A 25,546-nucleotide genomic window follows, 5' to 3' on the forward strand; every position below is an offset into this window, starting at 1 on the left:
CAAACTACTGACCCCCAGATCAGAATCCTGGTTAGTGCTAAAACACCACAGTATGGCAGAGGTGCAGTCAATGTGCGCATTTAGAAGACATAACATTTCCAGCAAGGAAGCCTTTTAATGACGATACCAGCAGAAAACAGCACCGGTTGACAAGGTCGCCGACTTGCTACTGGCTTTAGAGTGAACATGATTCGTCGGTGGAGAGTGATGCGGCGCACGCGGCAACCCGAACCAAAGGGTCTTTTCTGACGGGAGAGGTCTGGTGAGCTTGTTGCTTGTTACTTGTGCAGTTCAATTGCGTTGGTTCAGCACTTTGAGGTGAAGCATGGATGGATGGTTGGTTGGTTGGATGGATACAGTCTCTGGAAGGATTGCACTTTTGTCTCTGGCTTCACTCAGACACTCGAGCTCGGGCTCGGGCGCGAGGCTCCGGGTCCGAGCAGATGATCTTCACTCTTTAATCTGCGGAAAGAGGAGAGGGAGGTTAACTGGAGTGGAGGTTCGTAAAGATCCAACCCCAAATGAGCTCCTAATGAACAGAGGAAATCATAATAAGATCCATCAGATTTGATCTATGTATTGATATGTCACTTCAAGTTGCATTCATAAAAATTGTTCCGTTCTTTGAGACAAGGAAGTCTTCCCTATTCTATTCTACTTTTTATTTGTTTCGATTAATTCAATTAATCTGACTGATTAATAATTTTTCAACCAATTCCCCACATTCTTAATTAAATTAATATCATTTTGGACTTGAATCTTAACATTTTTTCCTGTTACTTTAGCAAAGTTTATTTTACATTTTTTTTCTTTTAGCTAAAATCTTCAGTTTTAGCTTTAATTATTTCCCATCGATGATTCACTCGTGAATTTCATTTCTTTTGACTTTTGCAGCGGCGGTGACCGGCTATCACCATACCAGAGACACATTTGGCATGTGAGTTGCATAATCTTTTTTTTTTTATATCACACAGTGACTGTGCATGTTGACTTGACTTTGTGTTGCAGTTACCTCAGTGACAACCCCTGCAGCGATGGTGGAGCCCACGTAACGCAGCATGAAGCGTCCCAGTTCCTTGTAGTCCTTGTACAGTTCCAGCGAAATGGGCCTCTGGGTCTGAATCTCCACCATGGCATTCATGCCTTTACTCAAACATCTTAAGGGGCGGGTGAAAAAACACACACACACACACACACACACACACACACACACACACACACACACACACACACACACACACACACACACACACACACACACACACACACACACACACACACACGGTGAACAGTAGCGTCAGGTTTGAGCCAGACTGTGACTTTGTGCTCGATCTGTGTCCACAGTGTAGAGAGAAAAATGAGACTAACTTTGGTTTCTTCTTCAGGACTTCACCGCTGCTCTTGTGTAAAACGCTGACCAGCTTCCTGATGGTGGCAGGCTCGCTGACCGTCTGGTAGTGCAACAGCACCTGGGAAACACCAACAGTAGCTGCGTTTCCATGACAGTTTTTAAATAAAATAAAAGCGAAAAACTTTCTAAAAAATCTCAATAAAGTACAAATTAAGGTTTGCAGATGTTTCTATTGAATGGTGTGAAGCGCATAAGTCGCATTTCAATGAGAGAATTACTTTTGCTTTTGTTTGCTTACTTTTTTTTTTGCTGTCAAGAACGGTTGTTATATTTTTCTCTTTGATTAATTGAAAAAATATTGCGTCTCCTCCTCCGTCCAAAACGTAACGCGCCGTTTTCACTTGAAGTGAACTGGTCACGTGACCCCGTACGTCACGTCTGCTGACGTGTAAATGCAAATGCAAAAAAAAAAGTTTCCATGACACTTTTGCAATATAACTCTATATCAGAAAAAAACAACGAAGTCGAAAACCCACCTCATGAGAGCGCCAAAGCCTTTCTGCGATATCTGAGAGGTTTTTCGAAGTTCGGATGTTTCGATGACCTTTTTTTTTTTTTATTGCGATGTGGAGGTTTGCGCAATTCTAGGCGTAATGGAAAACGCGTTTCTCACAAGCGCACAAACTTTAGCGGCAACTCTGCGTGCGTCACTCACCGGGAAGCCCTGCGTGATGGGCACCTCGATGTTGAAGAGAAGGATTCGGGCTCTGAATCGAGTGCAGATGGGAATCGGCTCCTTGGGATCGCAAAACACGTAGCCGATGCTGGGAGGGTTTAAAAGGAAAAACATGTTCTAAACAAATGTTGCTGGAGAAAAAAGAAAGAGCGAATGAAGAGGATGAAAGTTTTTCTTCACTTGATCTTGATGATGTCGATGCCGGTGACCGTCAGGTTGACGTGGTCTCCCGCCGCGGCCCAGTCCAGTGCCTCGTCGTGCAGCGTGATACCTGAGGTGCGAGCAGACCGGGTGTCATGTCACTCAGCCGCCACTGGGTGGCAGTGTTTATCATCGCTCAGGCCAGCGCAGTGAAAGACGCATGCAAAGCTGATGGTGCGTGAGGTAAAAGGCAGCTGACAGAGATTCTGCCGAGCATGAAACGAGCAGCAGGTGTAAGAAGAGCCGCGAGACACCGAGGCCAGACGGAACCACACAGACTTTATGCAGCAATACTGAGAATTCCTGTTCTCTCGCATTTGATCCGGTGGCCTTCTGAGAAGCAGTGGACAGCAAAATCAAGATCTTTATCAGTGCTTGTGGTTACTGGCTGTGACTGAATCATAACAGCAGCTGTAATAAAAAAAAATAACAATAAATAACAGATAGTTGGACTTTTGGCTGGGATTCTTTGCCCTAGAAGATAGTTGTGATAGTGGTAAAACGCCCTGCAGACAAAGGAAGGAGGTGCAAACTCGAGAGCAAAAAAAAAAAAAAAAGCCTTTTGTCTGCATACTCTTGTGCACATCACGTGCACAAAATTATGTTGGAGTGCCAGTCGATGTGCTGTATGAGAAGCTTGAATGAGCCAATTTGATGGTGATAATTACAGACTCTTACTGTAAAACAACTTTGGTGACTCCTAATGTTCACTGTATGCTTGCCTTCCCCATTATATGTTGGCAGACAAACAGGTTGAGCGGGTTCGGAGCCACGAGGCTCCGGTGTCCTTACAAAATAAAAGTGCAACTGCACCACTTCGGCGCGCATCTTGTCACAGTGACCCATTAAGGAAAATGATGCACAGGAACGCGGAAGCACTAGAAAAGGAGGTATGTTTGTGTGTGTGTGTGTGTGTGGGTGTGTGTGTGTGTGTGTGTGTGTGTGTGTGTGTGTGTGTGTGTGTACCTTTGACAGTGCAGGTTTCATTGGGAGGCATGGCCAGGATCCTGTCGCCCGTCTGGATGTAGCCGGCCTCGATCTTCCCTGTCACACAGAACCCCGAACCCTGATCTGGAGAGAGAAACCATGCAGTGAATCAGTGAATCGTAATGATGCAGAAGAGGAAACTTATTTTTTTAAAAAAAAGGGAAACTTTCTGTTCCGAGTCAGCGCTTTTTTTTTTTTATTTCTTTACCTTTGAACACATCGGACACGCACAGTCTGAAGGGCTTGTCTACCGACCTCTGCGGCGACTTGAAGGCATCTGTGCAAAGAGATGGCGGGAAGAACAGCGGGTCAAAAAGAGGAAACTGACTGTGAGCAAAGTGTTGTGGACGCTCGTGAATCATTCTTTTACTGGTACTGCATGAGTGAGACTTGTTTATTTCCTAATGTCCATCAGTTGACTTTCAGTCAGAGGGTTTGTGAAATAAGTTTTAAGGAAGCACTGTGATAAATATGTCATACATACAGTAAATAAACAAAAATCCCAGCTTTGCAAAATGCGCTGTGCTCTGTGCGGTGCATTACCGATCTGCTCCAGCAGGCTGGGACCGGAGTACCACGAGGTGAGCTCTGCGGCGGAACCCCGGGTTGCCAGGTTCTCTCCTGACAGGCCGCTGGTGGGGATGCAGTAGACGTCCGACTCCTGGAAGGGAAAACGGCAGTGCTGGGTTCAAAGAAAGGAACGGCGCACCATGTGTTGTGCGCTGCCATACTGTTTTTTAAAAGGTGATTTTTTTGTTTTTTGTTTTTTGTTTTTAAAGACGTGCACCTTGAATCCTGCTTGCTTGAGAAAATGCCCAAGTTTGGTGGTGATTTCCTGGAAGCGTTCCTGCTGCCAGTTCACCTGACGTGAAGAGACAAAAAAAGGAAGCTTTGAAGTCGTACAAACACACATACAGTCTTCCCTCAGCCCACTTTCTTGCCCCTAAGACATCACTGGCTGTGATTCTGCTAAAGGATGAACAAAATACTGTTTGTTTTTTTTGTTTTTTTGTTTTTTATCTTTAAGAACTTTCTACACTGCAGATAAATACTGAAGACGTAGCGGTGTGTAGCTATTATTACTTAGAATTGTAAGGAAATACAGTGAAGAGTGAAGATGATTATATTTTGTTTGCATGTTTTGCTGTAGTTTAACAAAAAGCCGGAGATTGAAATGCAAGGAAATCAGTAAAAAAAAAAAAAAACTTAAACTTCCAAGCTTCAGTTTCATTGGATCGTCTCACATGTTAACAATCTCTCTAGTTTGACATCAACTCAAGCGAGGACAAAATATTTAATTTTATTTTTGGCCAATGATCATGTACACAGCTAATGACCTGGTGACAAGAACAGAGAGAATCAAAAACATAAAACAAAACATGCGTAGCCACAAGAACATTAACTGAGAGTGGATTTGGGTGTTTCTGGTGGTTCTGACCTGGTCCATCTTGTTGACAGCGACGGCCAGCTGAGTGACACCGAGCGAGCGCACCAGCAGGGCGTGCTCCCTGGTCTGACCGCCGGCCTCGAAGCCCGCCTCAAACTCCCCACGGCTGGCGTCCACCACCAGCACGGCCACGTCGGCCTGCTCAGAGGACACAAGGGGAGAGGATCCATTAGCAGCTATTAAAGCATCATGGTCATTATTATCATTATGATTATTATTGTTTTGGACATGTGACAGATCTGAAAATATTGACTTTTTTCCCAGCTAACAGGGAAACCTGAAATATCAGATGAAGCGACTCCGACTGTTTCTATCCCTTTGTAACTTTAATATAGAATCACATGTGTGCAATTGTGTGGCTCTTGCATCACCATCGGTTTAACAACGACCACAGCAGACACTGATGAGCGTGGCAGCAGTGGTATGAAGAAATCAAGAGCCAAATTACAGGCGGGCAGAAATGCAGATGCAGTGACGCAGAAATGCCAAATTAAGTTCATTGTGTCTTTTCTTACAAATTATCCCACTTGTTCTTTTGTCTCAGACATAGATTTTAAGGTTTTTATTTACCTGACATGTTTCGGTGTGTTCTTCCACACACTGAAAAGCATGTCAGTTAAATAAAAACCTTAAAATCTATGTCTGAGACAAAAGAAGCAAGGAGATAATATATTGCCAAATTGTATTCACTTATAAAGCGTTTGCTTCTGATGAGCCGACACCAGCGTTTCAGCTGCGCCGCCTCACCCGTGTCCCCTCCCCCACTCCTCCCTCCAAAAAAAGTGGTATACCGAAGCCCTTTTTCGCATGCAAAAGAAAGCCCTTAGTCACGATTCGATTGGGGCTGTGTGCGACGAGTCATATGGTAAAAAGAGAAATTACAATACGGCCTCAAAACAGAGACAGATGAGCACACCCTAGCCAGGAAAAAACAGTGCAACACCCAAAAACCACAAGGGTTTTTTTTCTTCTTCTTCACCTCCTTCTTCCGTCTCTTCTTCAATTAACGCCGTTGGGTGTGGCAGAGCTGAGCAGGAAGGAGAATCATTTGATTTGAGCGGAGGTTTTTCAAAAGTGAGACCAAAAGAAAAAAAAAAAGCCCAGATTTGATTCCGCCTGCGTGCATCAGTTATGACTACGTTGATTTGGTTAAACTGAAAGAAATTGGAGATAGCCAATCTTCTCGGGGAGGCGCAGCGAGAACGTCACGTCGCAGAGGTGCAAAATGAATGCGAGGACTGTAATGATTTAAATAATAACTGTAGACTGAGCGCGCCAGACGTCCACACCTCGAGAACGGACTTCGGTGTCTGGGCTTTCAACTACGATAGGAGTCAATCAATCAATCAAACTTTATTTGTACAGCGCCTTACAACAGGCAAACGGTGCACAAGGGGCTTTCCAGAGTAAAACATAATAAAAGCAATACTATTAAAACATAGTTAAAACACAAATGAATGCCAATGCGCAACTATAAAACAAGAATAAAATGCAGAATTTGTGAAACTTCATTAAAACCCAATTTAGGAAGAATTTCAGAAAAATATAATATTACATCAACATTGAGGCAATAAACCCAACAAGTGCTGCCTTTTCTCCTCTGAGCTGCTCGGTGCAACGCTTCACCGCAGCTGCCTTCAGGTGTTTGTGGCTCTTTGCAACCTTCGCCCTTTGACCCATTTGACCTTGACTCAAGTGTTTATACCTGAGCAGCTCCGGTGATCATGTTGGGAATGAAGTCCTTGTGTCCCGGAGCGTCCATCAGGGTCACCACCTTCGAGTTGGTCTCAAACTTGGTCATGCCCACGTCCATCGTAACCCCTCTGGAGAAAACACAAAATAATTATAAATAATAATAATGATAATAATAATAATAATAAATTGTTAGACTTTGAACACCCCCCTGCAATTCCTTTTCATCATTAGTATAAAAGTATTTGCTTGAATATTAAGAGTGCAAGGATGAGCCGTGGTTGTGCGCTGGCTGCATTACCATATAAGGGCATTGAAGTAATTGCAAGTAGGTTCCCGTTCAAGATCAATGGAACAGTGAGGCTGGGGGAGGTTTTGCTTTAGACAAACTGCACTACGGTGTACTTGGGGCCTCTGTATTAACTTCACTTCCTTGCATGTAAGACGCAACAGGGTGAGCACAAGCATTTTTTCCACTGGCAAGTCTGGGAAACCACATGCAGTGTGACTCAATTTCTTTGCTAAACGCGCATAGGACACGTATGGAGGATCTGTTTTTCCCACCGATCTCATTTCCCCGCCAGCCTGAGGACGATATGATGTGGAGCTTGTCGTTACCGGCGCTTTGAGCAACCAGCGGGGAGACGGTAAACACATTTTCCATCCACCGCGGCACCTGGCCGAAGAGACTGCGGTCCAATGGAGCGTCTTGCACTGCACAGTTCAAGTAAACTCGAGTGTGGTCGCCCCTCAGTTTGGTTTGCGAGCGTACCTGTCTCGCTCCTCGCCAGTTTCATCCAGCACCCAGGCGTAGGCGAAGGAGGCCTTGCCAGCCTTCTTAGACTCCTGCTCGTACTTGTGCATGGTGCGCTTGTTGACGTTGCCCAGCAGATACAGCAGGTGGCCCATCAGGGTGCTTTTACCCGCGTCCACGTGGCCTGGAATAAGGAGAATAACGCAAAGAGTCCATAAGACAGAAGGCCTAAAAAGAAACAGACGGGGGGGATTAAAGGAGAGGGGAGTGGGTAGGGGTGGGTGGTGGGGATTAGTTGGAAGGGTGCCAAAGGACTGATAAGACAGGTAGGAAAGAGAAAAAAGACAAAAGAACCAAACCGAAGCCAGAGGAGGAGGAGAGGAAGAGGCGAGAGTTGCACAAGACGACGGCAGGAACTAGGAATGGGGGGTGAGCGGGGGAAAGGAGATGACTGTGGTGAAAAAAGAGAGGTTGCTGAAAACGCTGCGAAACTACTAGTCTGCCCTTCTGAAACTACCAAGTCACTTTTTTAGTCTGACTGACGATGAGAAAACACGATCACTGAACTGCAGCATCTGCCGTTCGACCTCTTCCATGTTAAAGAGCAAAAGAAAAGGAAGGCAGGACTAGGGAAAAAAAAAAAAAAAAGGGCGACTTCTCTCTGGGTCTTGCTCACACATCACACTTCAGGGTGTAATCTTAAGAAATCCTTATCTGGCCTGGTGTTTTAGTGTTAAAGTAAGTATTTTCCAAGTAGACTCAAGTGAAAAAGTCTAAAAAACTGGAGCTTGCATGTGTAAATATGTTTATATTGTACTTATCTTACTTACTTATTCACACAGGACAGACCAGAAAATATGCAAAAGTGTTCAAAGAAATTATTTACATCCACTTCATATTTGTTATTAACAGGGGGCTTGTTTGCTGTTTTTATTTTATCTACATATGCATATATGTATACATAAATATATGTATATATATATATATATATATATATATATATATATATATATATATATATATATATATATATATATATATATATATATATATATATACATATATATATATATATATATATACACATACATATACATAAATAAACATATATATGTATATATATGTACATATGTATATATATATATGTATATATATGTACATATATATATATATATATACATACATACATATATATACACATATATATACATACATATATATACATATATATATACATATACATATATATATGTATATACATATATATATATATGTATATATACATATATACATATATATATATACACATATATATACATACATACATATATATATATACACATATACATATATATATATACATATATATACATACATACATATATATATATACACATATATACATACATATGTACATATGTATATATATATATACACACATATATACATACATATGTATATATATATACATATATATACATACATATATATACATACATATATATATATATACACATATACATATATATATATACATATATATACATACATACATATATATATATACACATATATACATACATATGTACATATGTATATATATATATACACACATATATACATACATATGTATATATATATACATATATATACATACATATATATACATACATATATGTATATATATATATATATATATATATATATATAATTTATTCCTAAGGTTAACCTGATGATAAATAATTTAAAAAGTAACATTTATTAGAACTGTCTCACAGAAATGACGGCAAATGTTTTCAGCCTTGCGGAGCAGCGACTCTTGTGTACACGCCGCGTCACCGCGCCGACTGTCCCGTAAACTTGATGTAAACTCTTCAAAGGGACTGCGCACGCAGAGGCGGTTTTTGTGCGTTTCCTTCCTTCCTACCTATAACCACCAGATTGAGCAGCGGTTTGCCGCCCTGCCTCTTCTCCAGCTCGGCCTTGACGTCGATCGTCTGCCTGCCCTTCCCGGAGGAGCGGCCCGGGGTGGTGGCGGCCGTCGGCTCGTCCCCGTTGGAGCCCCTGGACGGGGTGTCGGGACGCCTGGACGGGGTGTCAGGACGCCTGGACGAGGGCTCGGGGGCCGGAGCCACCGCCGGGCTTTCGGGGCTCCCGCCGCGACGCACCTGAGCGGCGGCGACGCCGTTCTCGCCTGCGCTGGGGACAAAAAAGAACAATAAAACATACCAGACATGAACATCAATCCATTTTTTTTTTTCCAAGTGCAACATGCACACAAGAGGCACCAGTTACCTCGGAACGTCGAAGCCCATCGTCTGCTTCTTGCCGCTGACGGTCATGCGAGCCACTTTGGGCACGACCTCAGACTCCAGTGTAGTGTGAGAAGCATCTCGGTTTTTAGCTGAAGGGAGAAAAAAAACACAACAATGATTTAAATTACTGCAAAATCAAAGATAGATCAAAGTCTGTATTGCTGGGGGGGGGGGGTTTACCTGTTTTAAGGAGCCCAGAAATTATTTTTCTTAATAACCACTATATAGCGTCTATCAGGACTCTTTATCTATCAGGATTTATTGTATTAATATTCTATTAAAAAGAATTTAAAATTCTGGAACTGAAATAGGTGCTGGCAGGTTTATTTTCTTGAGTCGACTCAGACGTTGAGGAGATTTTAGGTGGTTGTTGAGAGACTTTCTCCTGCAGACTGATGCAGACGGGCTGAAATCTGCAGGGCAGTCATGAGGCTTTTCACCCACTTGAATTGCAGAAGAAAAGCTCTTTGTCGCTTGTGTCGCGCAACATGCAGATTTTAGCAAATGCATCAAACTAGCTTTTGACGCACTTGCAAAAACTGCACTGCTCCGCCGGCTTAACGTCCACATGCTGATGCCCTGTTTGCCCACTCACCTGGGCGGACCTTACCGGCATTTACAGTACGGCACACAATCTCCCGTTAAAAAAAAAAAAGTGTGCGAGGCAAATGGAAACGGAACTCCATGCGACTGCTACGTTTGTAGTTTTTCTTTTTCTTTTTTTTTTGATGGTTCAGGACTAAGACTCAGTGTGCACGACGCTTTGTCATCCTGCTCCCTACAAAGTCATTTCGAGCTGAAAGTGATTCATTTAGATTAGGGTGTGTGTGTGCGTGAGTGCGTGAGTACAAATGTGTGTGTGTGTGTGTGTGTGTGTGTGTGTGTGTGTGTGTGTGTGTGTGTGTGTGTGTGCGCGCGCGAGCAGCATCCTGGTTCAGACAGGGTTAATTTCTGAAGTAGCCGTTGCCTCGTGTATCCACGTAAATAGAGCAGTGACACAGCAGTTCGCAAAATGAATCGGCTGAGCCGTCATTCAGAGCCGCGCGGCCGAGGGACGCATTCTGCACCACCTCTCACACACTCTCTCTCTCTCTCACACACACACACACACACACACACACACACACACACACACACACACACACACACACACACACACACACACACACACACACACACACACACACACACACACACAAAGATCACAATACCTTAGTGTCAGTACCACTGATAACACCGCTATGCTTTAAAAAAAGAAATACTTCTATTTTCATTACAAAAACGTCACGTCTAGTGTGTTTCATTCGGTTCATTCATTGTTTTAAGAAAGAAAGGGGCTGGGAGAGGGGAGGCTGAAACATGAGATCCGAGAGAGTGCGATTCACCAGAATTATTAATGGACTTTCTCTAACCCAGCGCTCTCTAAATGACTGGCGAGGCCCCGCAGCAAAAGTCCCGTCTCATTGTGAAACAATTGATGCGCCAGCAGAGCAGCTCAGTGCACCCGAATAGCACCAGCGTGCACACGTCGATGCATTTCTTCTCCACACACACATACACATGCACAGATCCACATCTTTATCGTCCCGCATCTTATTCAATTTGCAAATCGGCTGCATCAGAAATGCATCACGTCGACTATGGATCAGGACTTTTTTCTCATGCTGCTTTTTTTTTCATCTTTAAGATTTGGATCATCGTCATTGTTCTCTGCAGTTTCAGGCTTCATGGGACGGAGAAGCAAACTGGACAAGGTGTTCTTCTCACAGCTGGGGGGGGTTTCCTTACTCCTACTAATGTCTGCGTCAAACAGGGTATTCATATAAAAGATCCCCTCGATGATGCCGAAAATTACATTTCCAATTATACTCTGCAGCATTAAAAAAAACAACAACACCAAAGTTTCCAAGACTCTCAAGTCACCGAAAAGGGTTGGGTTTTTTTGTTTTTTTTTTATCTCTTTTGAGCTTCATATCTATAGTGGAACCCTGAGGCCAAACAGACGAGCAACCAATTCCAACAACCCCAGGACATAATCACGGCCAACCGCCTTTTTTTTTTTTCTCTTCTTCACTACCGGACGTGTTGTTGCTGCCACTTTGTTGTAAAACAACTGACTTACAGATCATTTTTGGAGATAATTTTTCCCCCTTCTCTTTCTCCACTCTCTCCTGTTAGACTGGCCCGAGGGCGGCATTACCGGCGAAGGTGGTGAGAGAGAGAGAGAGAGAGAGCCTCCCCAGTGCAATCAGGCTGGGAGCAGGATCTCTACGCACTGTTTAGACTGACAGGTAAACAGTCGGGTGTCCTCCCATCCAGGATTTGTCTAGCACAGGGACCCTTTGACTGACTAGGGGAATGAATGAGTCTTTTCGTACACCTTGGCCCCAGGGCCCCAACTAAAGGCAGGACAAGAGGAGTCCGCCCAGGATATGCAAATACACCCCCCTTTCCAAACACACACACGCGAGTATGCAAGTGAAGGTAAAATAACACGGCTGTGGGTAAGAGTTCAGCAGGACTTCTTTTTTTTTCTCCTTTCTTTCATCTTTAAAGGTGCCGGCTGGCCCGCCATGCAGCCAATTGTTCTTTCCACTGAAGTAAAAGGCATTCTGCACTTTCTGCACACGCCACGTTAATAGAAAGTGATTCTGCTGAGTGAGTGGCTCCCTGCCACTTGAGGCCGCTAAAGGCTGAGAGTCACGAAACCACCATGAAGACTCGATCTGAGTCGTCTCGGGTTTCTTCTCCTGTTGGGGAAACTTTAAAGGAATTGTCGTGCAATTGCAGAGCAATTTCTTTCGCCGAGGTCAGCTTGTGAGACTTTCAAAGACAGGCTTGGCCGGTGAAGCGTTCAAATGCTAGTTTTTTGTTGCCATTTTGCACACAAGCACTTGCAGCTAATTGATTGGACTTTAGATTCCCTTTAATTTTCTGTGTTTTTGCAAGGGAGGGTATTTTACTGAAGATGTAAACTCTTGAGCCTTTACTGTTTTCAAACATTTGCCCCCAAATGGTTAATATTTCAAGTCAAACAAACGTTTGAAAACAGTTCCGTCATGTCCTGGATTATTAACCGCTGAGAAGCTCCTGCCATCACCAACGCACAATTTCTGAGCGAACCTCTCATCTTTCCGCTCCCAGTCGGAGCCTTCGATGACGCGACGCTCCGTCGAAGAACACCACAATTACGGACTGTGTTGTATTTTAAAAGTACAGTGGCTGGGCGTTCGTCCACGGCCTCCATGTACTTAGCAGTTAGCCTTGAGTCATACCAGCCATCTGAGAACTCTCAGCTACCATTTACAGACTACTTTCAAAACAGAGATGCAAAAAGATTCATATCTCTGGCACGCAGGTGCAGCACGTTCACCGATGTTGCAACTAGCGTAAGGGTATATATATATATTTGTTTTTTACCAAATCCTATAGAAAAAAAGATGCATATGTAAGCAAAGCTGTGGACTTTCGTTCCTGGGAGATATGACTGTAACCACATACATTTTCCAATGAAACACAAAAAGAGGATGCAAGCAGAATTTCCATCTCTGGGCTGTTGACTTGCAGCACACATACATCCATAGGACCGCACAGTGTGCGTCAATGTCATTAAAATGCCTTTGAAAGGTCCATCACCGTTCGACCTAGCAGCCAATATCCTTTGGGTTGCACGCATGGATAACATGGAATTTTGCAAATCCACACATGCATTTTCCCGTTTGACAGTTCAGACGAAAGGCTGGGTTGCACCAGCGTTCCCACTATCTGCACTTGGGAAGGATGATGACTAAAGCAAACTGAGCTGCCAACCAGTGGCAGATCCAGGGAACAAACAGTTACGAGGAAAAGCGTGACACTGACGGTGGCTTCACTGGAATTCGTCACCATTTACTTTTCTTTCTGTGGGCTTTCTGAGACGGCCTAATGACAAACAACAACTTTGTTTTTTTTTCCCTCTCCCTTCCATGAAACACAAGCGGTGCATATCAGTCGAGTCGCAATTACAATCGACCCGACGTGGGAAAAATAGTTCATTTCCACTGTCAGATCGGCGACACGACGCACCTATGTTTGTGCAGAAATGTGATGCCTTGCAGAAATGCAGAGCCGGTGAATACACACCATGATTTGATGTGCCGCAGCGTTGACAAAGCTGTGAAAGTTGAGACACAATCAGATTTTCCTACGTAGGTGGTAAAGAGAAAAAAAAAAAAAAAAAGAGAGAGAGAGAGAGAGAGAGAGAGAGAGAGAGACGAGCGTCAGATGATCGGCTGCTGTACCCCAGTCAGTGTGTATGTGTGTGCGCGCGCGTGTACGCTTGACATTTTCCCCAACAGTGCAGTTTCCTGCTGAACCCACACACAGGCTTGCCTCAAGAGAGGGGGGTGGCGGTGGGGGGCAGAACAACAGCTGGACAATCAGTAGTAGTAGTTGAAGTTGAAGCGAAAGTTTATTCGACTTGGGAGCTCCACGAGGAGGAGAGACAGTCGTGATGTTGTCATGTGACCTGGACTCAGGGACACTTTGATATCCCTGACACATTTAACCACTTTCAAACACTGGTTGTGCTGGAGCTTCTCACGCGCTCTCACAGAGAGCAAAACCTGTTTGACTTGTGATGTTTGACATGCGATTAATAACAGTGTCCGCCTGGGCTCTTTTTTTTTTTTGCTGTTGTTCTTTCATTTTTTTTAATCTTTCACTCCCCTCGGGCTCACCACTTTATGTTTGGCACCCCCGGGGGTCAACTCACTCGGCTTTCTGCACCTGTGCTGAGTTGACACACATGCAGCCCAAAAAGACCCAGTTCCGTCACTTCTCGCATCAAAAGGCAGTCACGGAAAAAAGGATTATGAAGCAAACTGCAAACAAAAGAAAAAAAGAAAAAAAAAAGACCTACCAAATGCCAGAGGTGGAACATTCAGGGTCCCATTGCGAAATTTTGAATCTTTAAAAATGAGGATAAAAGTTCTTGTTGTTTTTTGACATTCTCAAGGCTTTTTTGACAAAATGCAAAATGCAAAATGCAAAATGCAAAAAAAGCTTGTAAAAAGCTTGTAAAACCTGACAAACCCGCCACTTGTGCACATAAAGAGGACTATTGGATAATCAGCTTTCCAGGGACAAAGCAAATTCATAAGACAGTGGCTTAACTACTGCACTACTCAACTACTGTTAACTCACTCACATTTTTTTTTTTTGACATTTTGAAAATTACAACAATATCGTACAAATTGCATCTCTGGGTGCACTGGCTGCCATTCAAACCAGTACCAGTGACTCATATGAAAAACGCATGCAACCTAATAAAGCTGGGCTCGCCTCGGAAAACTGCACCAGACACCCAGGCAGTTTCCCCGGCGGTTGCAACTTCATTAAATGGACATGCCTTCTTATTTGAAGACTATGCAATGTTAAACTGAATATACATGAACATTTCAACTAAAGACTTTCACTACAGGCTCCATGGTGTCTAGTATCGCATAACCGGCTTAAAAAAAAAAGACACGATTGCAACAGTAAAATTGCACGTTTTTTGGAACCACGGAACAAGAAAGCAAAAACCCCACACGCATCCAGAAACACACCCAGACACAGGTGCATTCAGAGTAAATAAACACAGTCATCTTTATTTGAAAATTGACAAATTAACTTGTGGAGGAGGAGAGTGTCGACACACCCAGCGTTGACCATTTGTACAGTGCAACATTAAAAGCACCTTAGCTAAGCTCTTAATACATTCAGGACTTAATCGGTACAATCTTTACTCATTGTTTAGTTCTGTGTGCACGGGTGTGTGTGGTTTTGTGTGTGTGTGTGTTTGTGTATGTACGCTCGCTACCTCATGGGAAAATCTCCAGGTGTCCTCAGAAACCAAAATGTCTCCCCCATGACCTCAAACGCAGGCAACAATAAACCAGCACAATGGTTAACTGATCCATATTCCAATAGCTACAGCACACCTGCAAACAAAGTCAACCTCCTTCTTGGGTTTTGTTGTTTTTTTGGGGTTTTTTCTTGAGGGTTGATGCAGCTCCATACCAGAAAAGAGCCTAAAACTTAGAGACACATGGTGCACATTCCCCCCCCCCCCCCCCCCAACTAAAACCTAAATATTTCTTTATTTTAAAGCAAAAAGCAAAAAGTCAATTAAAAGCCAATGACAATCAAAATGTACAAAAATAAGACTCTATATAAAATGTATAAAAAAAAAATACTAGCTAAAGAAAATACGAAGGAATCTAAAAGATTTAAAAATTTTGAAAGTTTGCTTGGTGATTGTTGCCATGCTGCCAAAAGTCTTTTTCTGATACTGGTAAAGTTTTATTGAGGTATTTTTCTTAATAAAGCAGGGTTTGTGTTATTCGCCCTTAAAATCGTAATAAATACTGAACACGGTTTGCTGAAGTGCATTGTTGGGTTTGTCAGTCACTTCCATTTTTGGTCCACAATTTATAAAACTTCCTCTGTGCTAAATGTAAATTAAGTTTCATTCAAATCACAACACAAAAATTAAAAAAAAGTTCGCTGCTCAAAAAGGGACCAATGTTTAGCACCCGGGGTTGTTTTGTTGTACCCCCTGGTCTACCTGGTGAAGGCTTTTTGCTGATTAGCACGGACGGTGTCATCAGGCGACGGCGTGTCGAAGCGGAATGGTACGATGGGCGAGAGCGGGGCGGGATGCTGGTTGGACTTTCCATGTGATTGGCACTGGAAGGCTCCGGACCTGCCATCCCTCCATTGGTTTCTCATTCTGTCCTCAATGAAAATCACCCTCCTCTTTCCAGACCCCTGCCCTCGAACGAACAGAGTAATCGCAAACACCGAGGGCTGCGCAAAGACGTGGTTCCGGTGGGACAGCTGGGACAGGTCGTAGCTGAGGTGGGAGGGGCTTCCTCCCTCCGAGCCGGCCACGAGGGCGCCGAGATCCATGACGGGCCTCTCGTCGGCATCTTGGTGGCATCTTTTGCAGTTGGTCCTGCCCCCTGCTGCGCTTGAAGCGAACGTAGGCGCGCCCTCTGACTTTTCTGGTGACAGAAGCGCACTGAGACAGAACCGGGCTCCGTTTGAGGTCGACGAGGCAGAGCTTTTGCACTCGGATGCCACATGCGACGCAGAGAAGCCAGGCGGGAGTTTCGGCGCAACGGCCGGAGGGTCGGCGCCGGACGGTTGAGCTGCAGCCGGTGAACGGCTCTGTTGGTGCTGCGAGGCCGACTGAGATGATGGGACAGCCCCAGCTGAGCACGCAGGGTTTGTGGGTTTAGAAAAATTGATACCATTTGGTGGTCGTTCTTGGGCTTGCGGCAGAACGTGTGATTTCCTGTTATGGTGCTGTGACGCAAGCTCCGACAGCGAGATGGTTGCTGGCGCTGGTGAATCCGGCGCGTGGCAGCCTGTGAAAGCTGTGCTCAGCTGGGGGACGGTGAAAGTATTACAAGTGGAGACGGACGGAGTTTGTTTTGAATGCTGCTGGATCAAATCGGCCAGCGACGGGCCTCCGTTGGGGTCGGATATTTTGTTTTGGAGTCCGGCCCCGCTACCGACCGGGTTTTGACCGGCGCCGGGAGCGGAGCTGAGGATGCCAAACCCTAAAGTGGACCCCAGAGAGGAGCTGGCGGCGGTAACCTGACAGTTGCTCAGCAACAGGTTGCTGAGCGGGGCCGAGAGGAGGGAGGGAGCTGAGTTTTGAGATGCTGAGGACATGTTTAAAGCTGCCAGGGTTCCCAGAGAAAGACTCGCTTGGTTTGAATTGACAGGCGGCGACGAATTAGGCACTTTGGCGATGGTGCCTAATGAGGGAGCGCCTAAAGCGGGCCCAACCCCCGCCACGCTCTTATTCAAATGCTGAGACATGAGCTCGGCCAGGCTTGCACCACCCAAGGCCGAGCGCACGTCTTGATTGGCGGAACCACGTTTGTCAGGCCCGCCGAGTGACGACGAGTCCGCGGGACTCTTTGATAAGAGGTCACGCATGTTAAGCGCGCCGGCGTGCAAACACGGCTGTTCGCGCACGGAACCGTCAGTCTGGGGTCGGTGTGAAATGTCAGTGTGAGAGGCAGACAAGCAGGCTCCTTACCTTACAGAAGCCAATTGAGGTTGAAGGGGAGCAGAGCGACGCAGGGCGGCAGCCAGGTGGAAACGTGACATGGACGGAAGGGACAAGAGCAAAAAAAAAGAAGGCACTTTGTTAAACGTTTTCATAAGCACGACTGCTAAATTAATCTGCCAAGCCCTCTTGCACACAACACAATATTTAAATATATCTCTCAAGTCCCTCCAGGCTTCATTCAACCTTTAGAAGCTGCCTGTGTCACCTGTGTTCATAGAAAAATGCTGATTTTGTACGGGTGAGACACTCTCGTACAAAACTAATACAAGTGGACTAACCAACAGAATTGAATTCATTCAACGGGTCGACGTGGCCAGATGAATATTTGTGAAGTTGCCTCAGTTTCATTTTTGTCAAACTGTTCGACGATCAGGTGGATTATTTCCACAGACTGAGCGAGAACCACAAAGCAATGACGCAGCATGGACAACTTTCCCCTGCTTTCACTGAGCATTGACAAATTCAAATCGAAATTTGTTTATGAAAAGACAGATTTTATTCGATTGAATGGTCATGTAAAGACGCCTCCCAGCCCTACAAAGAGCTAATAAAGATTGAGCGGAAGTTTTTGGGGGGAAGAAAGAGAGACCATCAATTTTGAAATGTAATTTTATGATGAAACACAGGACATACTGACATAAGGATTAGTCATATTACCATGCTGCCAAAATAATTTGCGTGAACAAGTAAGAGTGTTATTGAATGTGCTCCAACAACAATCTTCAAGCACTGGATTTTCATTAAAATAAACGTGAAGCAGAATTTCTGGATGCAGGATGCCTGGTATAGAGGCAGGGCTTTTGTTTGAGCTCTTGTAAAACCCCACCCCCAAAATGTCATTGCAATTCATGTTCCATCCTATGTTCTGAACAGCTCTAGGCGTACCTTTCTCCACCACAGCCCGTGGTTTGGTTCTCTGAGGAAGGGGCGCTTGTTCTTGAATTCTTGGAACCGCAGTGGGCTCTTGGCTCACGGAAACTGGGGCCGTCTTGGTGTCCTCGGACAGCACTGCATCAAGCGCTCTCTGGGGGTCAAAGCCACACTGAATGGCTGCCTGAGTCAGGACAGACTCTGGTACGGCCTCTCCCAGCACGGTCCGCATGTGGTCAAGGCAAGAATAGAGCTTGGCTAGAGAGAGCAGCACACATCAGAGACACAAACTGTGTAAGAAATCAAGAGCTCTGAAAGCAGATAGAGCAAGACTGTAAGCAAAAAAAAAAAAAAAAAAAAAAAAAAAAAAAAGGGAGACTATTTTACAGTGTGACTTAATTGTTCCAATAAGCAAATGTTTAGACACAAATCCTACCTTGATTGAGAGGGTCGAGTGTGTGACTGATGGTAGGGGACATTGGCATACTCTCTTCCGCTTCTTCACATTGTTCTTCTTCTAAAGGCTCTTCCCTCGGCGCTTGCCTCTCTTGACGGGAGTAGATGAACTGATTTGCTGCATACATAAAACATAAAGCATGTCCTCTGAATGGTTACGAAATAATTTAGTGTCAACTAACAACTTTAACCTTCCATGTGGATCAGGAGGCTAGCGTGCCATCCGCCGCAGCGGCTACCCACCTGTTGCTGGTGATATACAGTAGTCATCGTCCACAGACTGCCCGTACATGTCATCATCTTCGAAGTCTGGCAGGAAGGAATGGTATTATTGGAGGGTAAAAAAGGTTTTTGATCCCTAAAAGACGTACATAGCCATACACTTCTCAATCACATAATTACGTACACCTGCTCGGCTGCATATTAAAAACGTCTAATAATAATCAGGCGTGAGGAAGCAGCTCATTGTATTTACGTAATGGGGGGAGAGGTGCTTTAAATTACTTTTAATCTCATAAAAGTACCACTGGGATGTAGTGAAAGAGGAGATTAGCATTGTTTGTGCAGAAGACACATTTCCATCATTAGGAGCCATAATGTCAACATGGAACCTTATCTGTTTTGTTGCGTTTTGAAACGCTTCCAGATACTTGCTGAATCGCTGCCACGAAGAATTAATTATCCTAACTGGCCCGAGCAGCGCGTAACAAAAGTGATGAGTGAGTGTGCACATGTACAATGCAGCAGCTGGAAGGATAAACACTCATTGTGACAGGTGCAAATGTGTCTCGTCAGCAACTTAATAAAATACACACCAAATGGCGATTAAAGATTCAGACAATAATTTGACGACAGCTTTAGGAAATATTCAACAGTAGATGTGTTGGGTCTGTGTATATGAATCAACTAAAATCACACAAGGTTCGGGAAATTTTAACGCGTTAACTAACCACTACTAGGTTAGCACAACAGCTACGTTGCTAAGCTTTTAGAACCAAACATACAGATTGGTGCGTGCAGAATCGCCTCCACAGTAACACTGTCGTTTAGAAAGTGAACCTCTGTACTTGACTGCTTATACTTGTGATGCTGTTAATATCGTGTGTAGCCTTAAGTGACACGACAGCAGCCGCGTCATGCCAGCTAAATGTGTTAGCATTAGCTCTTAGAGCTACAGTCAGTATCAAATGAGATGTAGCTTAGCAGCTACCAAGTCTATCAACTTGAGGCCTCGCCTTCTATGCGGTTAAACCTCGTAATTGAGTGATAATCTCTCTACCTTCATCGTAGTTGTAGCCGCGAACATTTCTGTGCCGGGACATTTTGCATTTGGTTCTCTTCTCGCCCCCAGCATTAATGTTTATCGGCTCGCAGACTGTGGTGGCATGTGTCTCACAGCCTCGTTGCCATTGCTGCTGCACTGTGACGACACACAGAAAGTCAACTTTGGTTTTCGCACATTCACAAATCACCATGTATTTTCTAAATAATCGCACGGTAATCGCATTCGCCCTGTTTGTGGGTTACATTGTTTTATCCACTGAAATAACACATTTAAAAAACTTTCTTTCTGACGACATCTATAGGCTGACGTAAGTTCCGGTTATACATGTATTTTTCCGATGCGGTGTGGGGTTATTTTAGATCTCTCAAATAAACTTGAAAACGCTTTAAGAGAGTCGAGTTGACTACAGACGACCTCAGACCTCTAAAGACATTATCTTCTTGTATCCTATTCAAATGATAAACGTTAAAAGAATCACAGCAAACTATATGAATATAAACAAATCAATTTCTTGACCAAAAAAGTTTTGAATGTGTTGAAGCCATGTTCATTCCATTTCTTCAAATTTTTGTCATATTTTCACCAATTATTTTTTTTTTTAACTTTCGTTTCAGTGTTTTCTCAGAGAGAAAACAATCAGCCTTATTAACACAGATTAATGTAATAGAGGGATGGTCCATTCTGCAGTACTTTGAGTGAAAATTGAATGCCCAACGTGGGAAAACATCATTCTGGTCTTTCAGCATAAATACATTTACAAATTCCACTCCCAGTCATGATCTTTGAGCCCTTTTATTAAAGGTCATGGTGAGAATCTGTCTGAGTCCTTCCACCCCCCCCTCCCACACGCACACACATAGATTACATCTTCTTCTTTTTACCCCCCTGTATTTCAAAGTGAGAAATCCTTGAAAAGTTTGTCTTCCTTTGTCTCCTTATGTTTATACATGTAAAGCCAGTCACATTTGAACGTTTTCATCTGTGTCCAAGGTTTTTTGCATATATAAATCCATTCAAATCTATTAAAACATTCTCAGATAAATCTAAAACTTTAATGATAATCATGCTGGCTGCTCTCTCTGTGTGCTAAAAATATCACAACAGAAAAACTTCAACCTGACACCATCGTTGCAGGTGAGGTGTAGGCTTAAACCTGCGCATGGAGGGAGTGAAATGAAATATGAGGTTTGATGTGTCTCCCTGATCTAAAAATAGTGCAGAATAAAGAGTGACGTCCGCTGGTGTAGACAACAGCTCAAGGCATGTGTCAAAAAACGAGCTTAGCTCTCAGGGTATAGTAAGAACAAGAGGTGGGCTCAGTCATAGCACAAGAGAATAAGAGTGGAATTTATGATTTACTTCAAGCTCTTTGTTACGCGTTTGTGTGTGTGTGTGTGTGTGTGTGTGTGTGTGTGTGTGTGTGTGTGTGTGTGTGTGTGTTCTATTGGGTGGAGGTTCCCCCCCTTGAATCCACTTCCTGTATTTTGAAGTCTTGCTTGCACAGCTACACGTCAAAATAAACCACTGCAGATAGAACTGAACACTTTTGTGTTCACTTTCAGGGTCACGCAGGTGATGGAGAGGTAACTCTTTCATTGCAAATGTTTCCAGGACATTGTAAAACCAAAGGCAGAGGCAAGGCTCGATAAGACGTGGAACATATTGCCTAAATGCAAACATCAAACATACATGAGTCTCAACATAAAAATTGTGTTTCATTGCTCAACACAGTTGGAACTCAGATGTTTGTTGTGTTTTGTTTTGTTTTTGGAACTTTTAGTTTATTTATTTTTTCTCTACCACAGTCAGTTGTAAAGACGATTCAAACTGCACAGTGCAACAAATCTAAGGCACTGTATTTTACACCTCTGCAGAAGATCTGAAAAAGTTGCCATTTCCTCCCGATGTCTTCACAGAACTCTTTGGGCAAATCTGTGCTGCTGATGTGGCTACAGTGTTTGCGGAAACACGGAAACTGATCAAGCAGATGCTTGTGAATAGGATTTCTGAGAGAATTAATGTTGGGCTTATGAGTTGAACAGATGGTCTAACAGATTGCTAAATGAATTGGTGGCTCAATGTGTGAGTGCTTTGTTTGAGAAATATATAAATGTTGAGATATAGCGGTATAAAAACTTGCATCCATCATCTTTGCCATTAAAGTAGATTTTGATGTCAAAGTGGTAGGATGAGTAGGATCGGAATGAAACCTTTCTTTTTCACTTAAGTGAAAGCGAGGCAGCGTAAATCCACTGACAGCAACACGTGAATCTGAAATTAAACCGTAATCCTGCTGTAATTGTAGAAGACAAAGCAAAAGTGGGTGAGGGGTGAAGTCCATCCAAAGAGTTGGCATTGGCTATGATGTCATGCTTTACAAAATTTGCCAAGGGGAATAAGCACCTTGGAGGAAGTCTTCTGCAGGAACTCGGCCATGTTGAAGATGCGAAACCTATGCCCTTGTCAGCCTCGTCCATACAAGCCTGTCATAAAACACTGAATTCGAGAAACTTTGTAACTTGTTCTAAATATTTGAAGGGGGGAAAAAAAATCTCTTTACCAGGTATCTCATGATAACTTATGCCTGAAACCATATTTTATCCATCTCCTGACATAGCCTCAAAGCCAGGTTCCAAAGCCTTGTTGTATTATTATGGTTCTGAGTTGTACACCTCCCTACCAAAATATATGCTTACTATAGTCACACAGCACCAGCATTCATTGACTATGTATGCTTATATAGTATATTACGTTTAAAAAGCACATACAACAAATAATATCCTCAACTATGTAGTGAGCCAATGCATGGTTCTGGACCAAATATTGGCAGGTGGCAAACATGTGGCTTTGTCCAACCACACTAGGACACTCTAGGACGTGATCACATTCACTATTTGAATTGGGGTCAACCTTTCCCCATCGTTGGCCTTTACATACTCACACGCACACACACATTCTCAAACTCGTCAAGATAATTTACAATACACGTTTGGTCTTCCCAGCTCGGGATTTGAAAGCCTGGTGTGATGATATCTCAAGCCCAGGGGGCCGTCATTAAAAAACATTCAAATTAACCAACATGTGCACACAATGCTTTGCAAAGGGGTAGCCATCACAATACCAGCCCTTAACTTGCCCAATCGTGCCCATGCAAATGTCCTTAGCCGGCAGTCAATGAGAGTCAGCCATTCTACTCCAGGCCAATTTGCATACCTTGGCTTTCTTCCTTCACTTTGGTGTCAGATAACAAAATGTTGTTTTTAATATTACCCCTCTAGGGAAAAGACACCCATCCAGTCATTGTGCAGCAGAGAAGCCACAGATACCTATTTGTAGACTCAGACAAAACTCGAAAGTAGGCTTTTTTTTTATAAATGTATTTGTTTGTCATTGATATGACAATTTTCTTTTTAATTGTTTTAGTTTAATTTGTTTGTTGTGTTATTGTCTCGGTGATATTTTACACTGTTTGTGCAACATGATGTTACAGTATATGTATAGTGCATATATTGCACTGTATTGCCTGTAATGACTATATTGCACTAAGGTTTTTGCTACATGATTAAATTTGGCTAAATCAGATGTTAGACTTCCTTGTGGGAAAAAAAAAGGGTCTGGCGAAAGGCTCATGTACACAGGTGTGTTGAATTAAAGCCTGATGCCTGGCAACCATGTCAAATCACAAGCATAGTGTGAGATTTCGAGGTAGTAGTCGCTATACAGGTTGTGTTTTACACCGTGTTTTCATGATGGGATTAAAAAGTGGCAAATCTAATGAAAAGTAAAAACTTACTTGAGTGTAAAAGTTTGTATCTTTCACTGTCCATTGCTTCACTTCACTGAGCACAGTGTTGCTGCCAGTGAATCTAATAGTGAAATTTTTAGTCCATGCTTATGTGTGGGAGTGTGTTGCTTTTTATCAACCCATTATTATGACTGCTCTGGGACAATGGCCTGGTCTGAGGTGATGTTAATTGCAAGTGACCAGGACAATATGGTTGCGTATGGAAGAACTAATACAATGAGGGGACACTTTTATACAAATAAAGCATTAGCCCCCCTTCACCACCCTGCTATGAATGACTGAACAAGGACAGTATTAGCGCAGAAAGCCTAAAGGACTCAATCAAAACAAAAATATCATACTGCAGTGTTTTGTCCTCTTTACACAGACTTCCTTGTATGTTATTCATCACAAATAGTTCCATTTAGACAATTATTTGGTCATTTCCCTCCCAAAAAAGATGGTAAAATATAGGCTCATATTGTTTTTAGTTTTTAATAAATGCTTAAACACTGCTAACAATTTGCAGTAAATTAGGACTTCAGAAGTAGGTGGAACCACTGGTTTGGCACTTTAGGGTGTACTTGATGATTGATGTTGAAACCGAAGCGCCCCTCCATTCGTCCACCTTACATTATCCGACCAAGGGTTCATTTTATCTCTTGGTGATAAGACCAAGGCCTCGCTTGTTTATTATCACTGAGAAACATCTGTAGTTCTAACACCAGCGGGGGGCACAAAACGCTTTGAGAGGGGAACCCAAATGACTTGCATGCCAGAATCCCATTTGTTTACTTGTTTCAGACTTAATGGGGTTCCTTCTGCTTTCTAATTAAAGGAGAAGTGACCAGCGAATTGTTGCCAAAAAAAAAAAAAAAAAAAAAAAAAAGCGAGTTGCGCGGGATCGCCTGGCAAAGCGCGCGGCTACTGTTGCTGCCCCGTGGCCTTCAAGGACACTTGAAAATGTCGAACACGTGCCTTTTGCCTCCCACAGCACAATTTAACGGGTATAATTTGACCTGACAAAGCTCAAATTTAGCAACTATATTAGTAAGTATCACACTATATCAGCTGTTATCTCGTAAGTACGGTTAAAATGCGTAGCTTGTCCGTACATGTTTTACACTGTAAACTCCACAGAAACTATCGCGCCACTTTAAAACAAAACAAAACAGACTTCTCTCCCGAGGAATCGATAATCGCCTATGAGCCCTTGTCACGCGTTCTTCTATCCCTCGCTCATATAAACGCGCAGTGTAGCGACTGGCTGCAGGGAAAGTCCGCTGGAAGCGGGCCGCCTGGAAGAAAAGAGAAAAGGGAGGGAGGGGCGGGGAAGGCGGGGGGGGGAGCTGATAAGACCTGCGCATGCGCAGGCCTGCGGAGGCCAGGCGCGGCAAATTTGCCGGCGAGTCGGAGTAGTAGGAGGAGCGCCGCGCGAGGCTGGTGCGTTTAAATGAATGTCAACCTGCGTGCTGGCAGGGAGAGCGAACCGAGAGAGCGAGCACACAGCGAGAGTTACGTGCTCAGCGCAAACCTGCGAGCCGCTACACACTCACAC

General features: G+C 43.6%; 1 protein-coding gene across 3 annotated transcripts; it reads right to left on the reverse strand.

Moving 5' to 3' along the window:
* Positions 1–95: 95 nt before the first annotated feature.
* On the reverse strand, positions 96–20,457 carry hbs1l (HBS1-like translational GTPase). Of its 3 annotated transcripts, none has more exons than XM_076044639.1 (18): positions 20,199–20,440; positions 19,163–19,228; positions 18,900–19,037; positions 18,479–18,774; positions 9,464–9,572; positions 9,096–9,367; positions 7,187–7,352; positions 6,428–6,545; positions 4,714–4,860; positions 4,063–4,137; positions 3,819–3,936; positions 3,484–3,552; positions 3,255–3,359; positions 2,268–2,358; positions 2,067–2,175; positions 1,369–1,469; positions 1,013–1,157; positions 96–462 (listed from the first exon to the last, which is right to left on the reverse strand). In XM_076044639.1, the coding sequence occupies exons 4-18, from the start codon at positions 18,693–18,695 to the stop codon at positions 451–453; spliced, it is 1,854 nt and encodes a 617-aa protein (XP_075900754.1). In that variant the 5' UTR covers positions 18,696–18,774; positions 18,900–19,037; positions 19,163–19,228; positions 20,199–20,440; the 3' UTR covers positions 96–450. The 3 variants fall into 3 exon arrangements, with proteins under 3 accessions (XP_075900754.1, XP_075900752.1, XP_075900753.1); XM_076044637.1 differs by having other exon boundaries at positions 18,479–18,721; positions 20,199–20,434; XM_076044638.1 differs by lacking the exons at positions 96–462; positions 1,013–1,157; positions 1,369–1,469; ... (9 more) ...; positions 9,096–9,367; positions 9,464–9,572 and adding an exon at positions 15,087–17,555 and having other exon boundaries at positions 18,479–18,721; positions 20,199–20,457.
* Between the last annotated feature and the right edge of the window lie 5,089 nt (positions 20,458–25,546).

Source organism: Nelusetta ayraudi, unplaced genomic scaffold (assembly GCF_046127955.1).
Source record: "Nelusetta ayraudi isolate G7.1 ecotype Tasmania unplaced genomic scaffold, CSIRO-AGI_Nayr_v1 ptg000082l, whole genome shotgun sequence".
Lineage (NCBI taxonomy): Eukaryota > Metazoa > Chordata > Actinopteri > Tetraodontiformes > Monacanthidae > Nelusetta > Nelusetta ayraudi.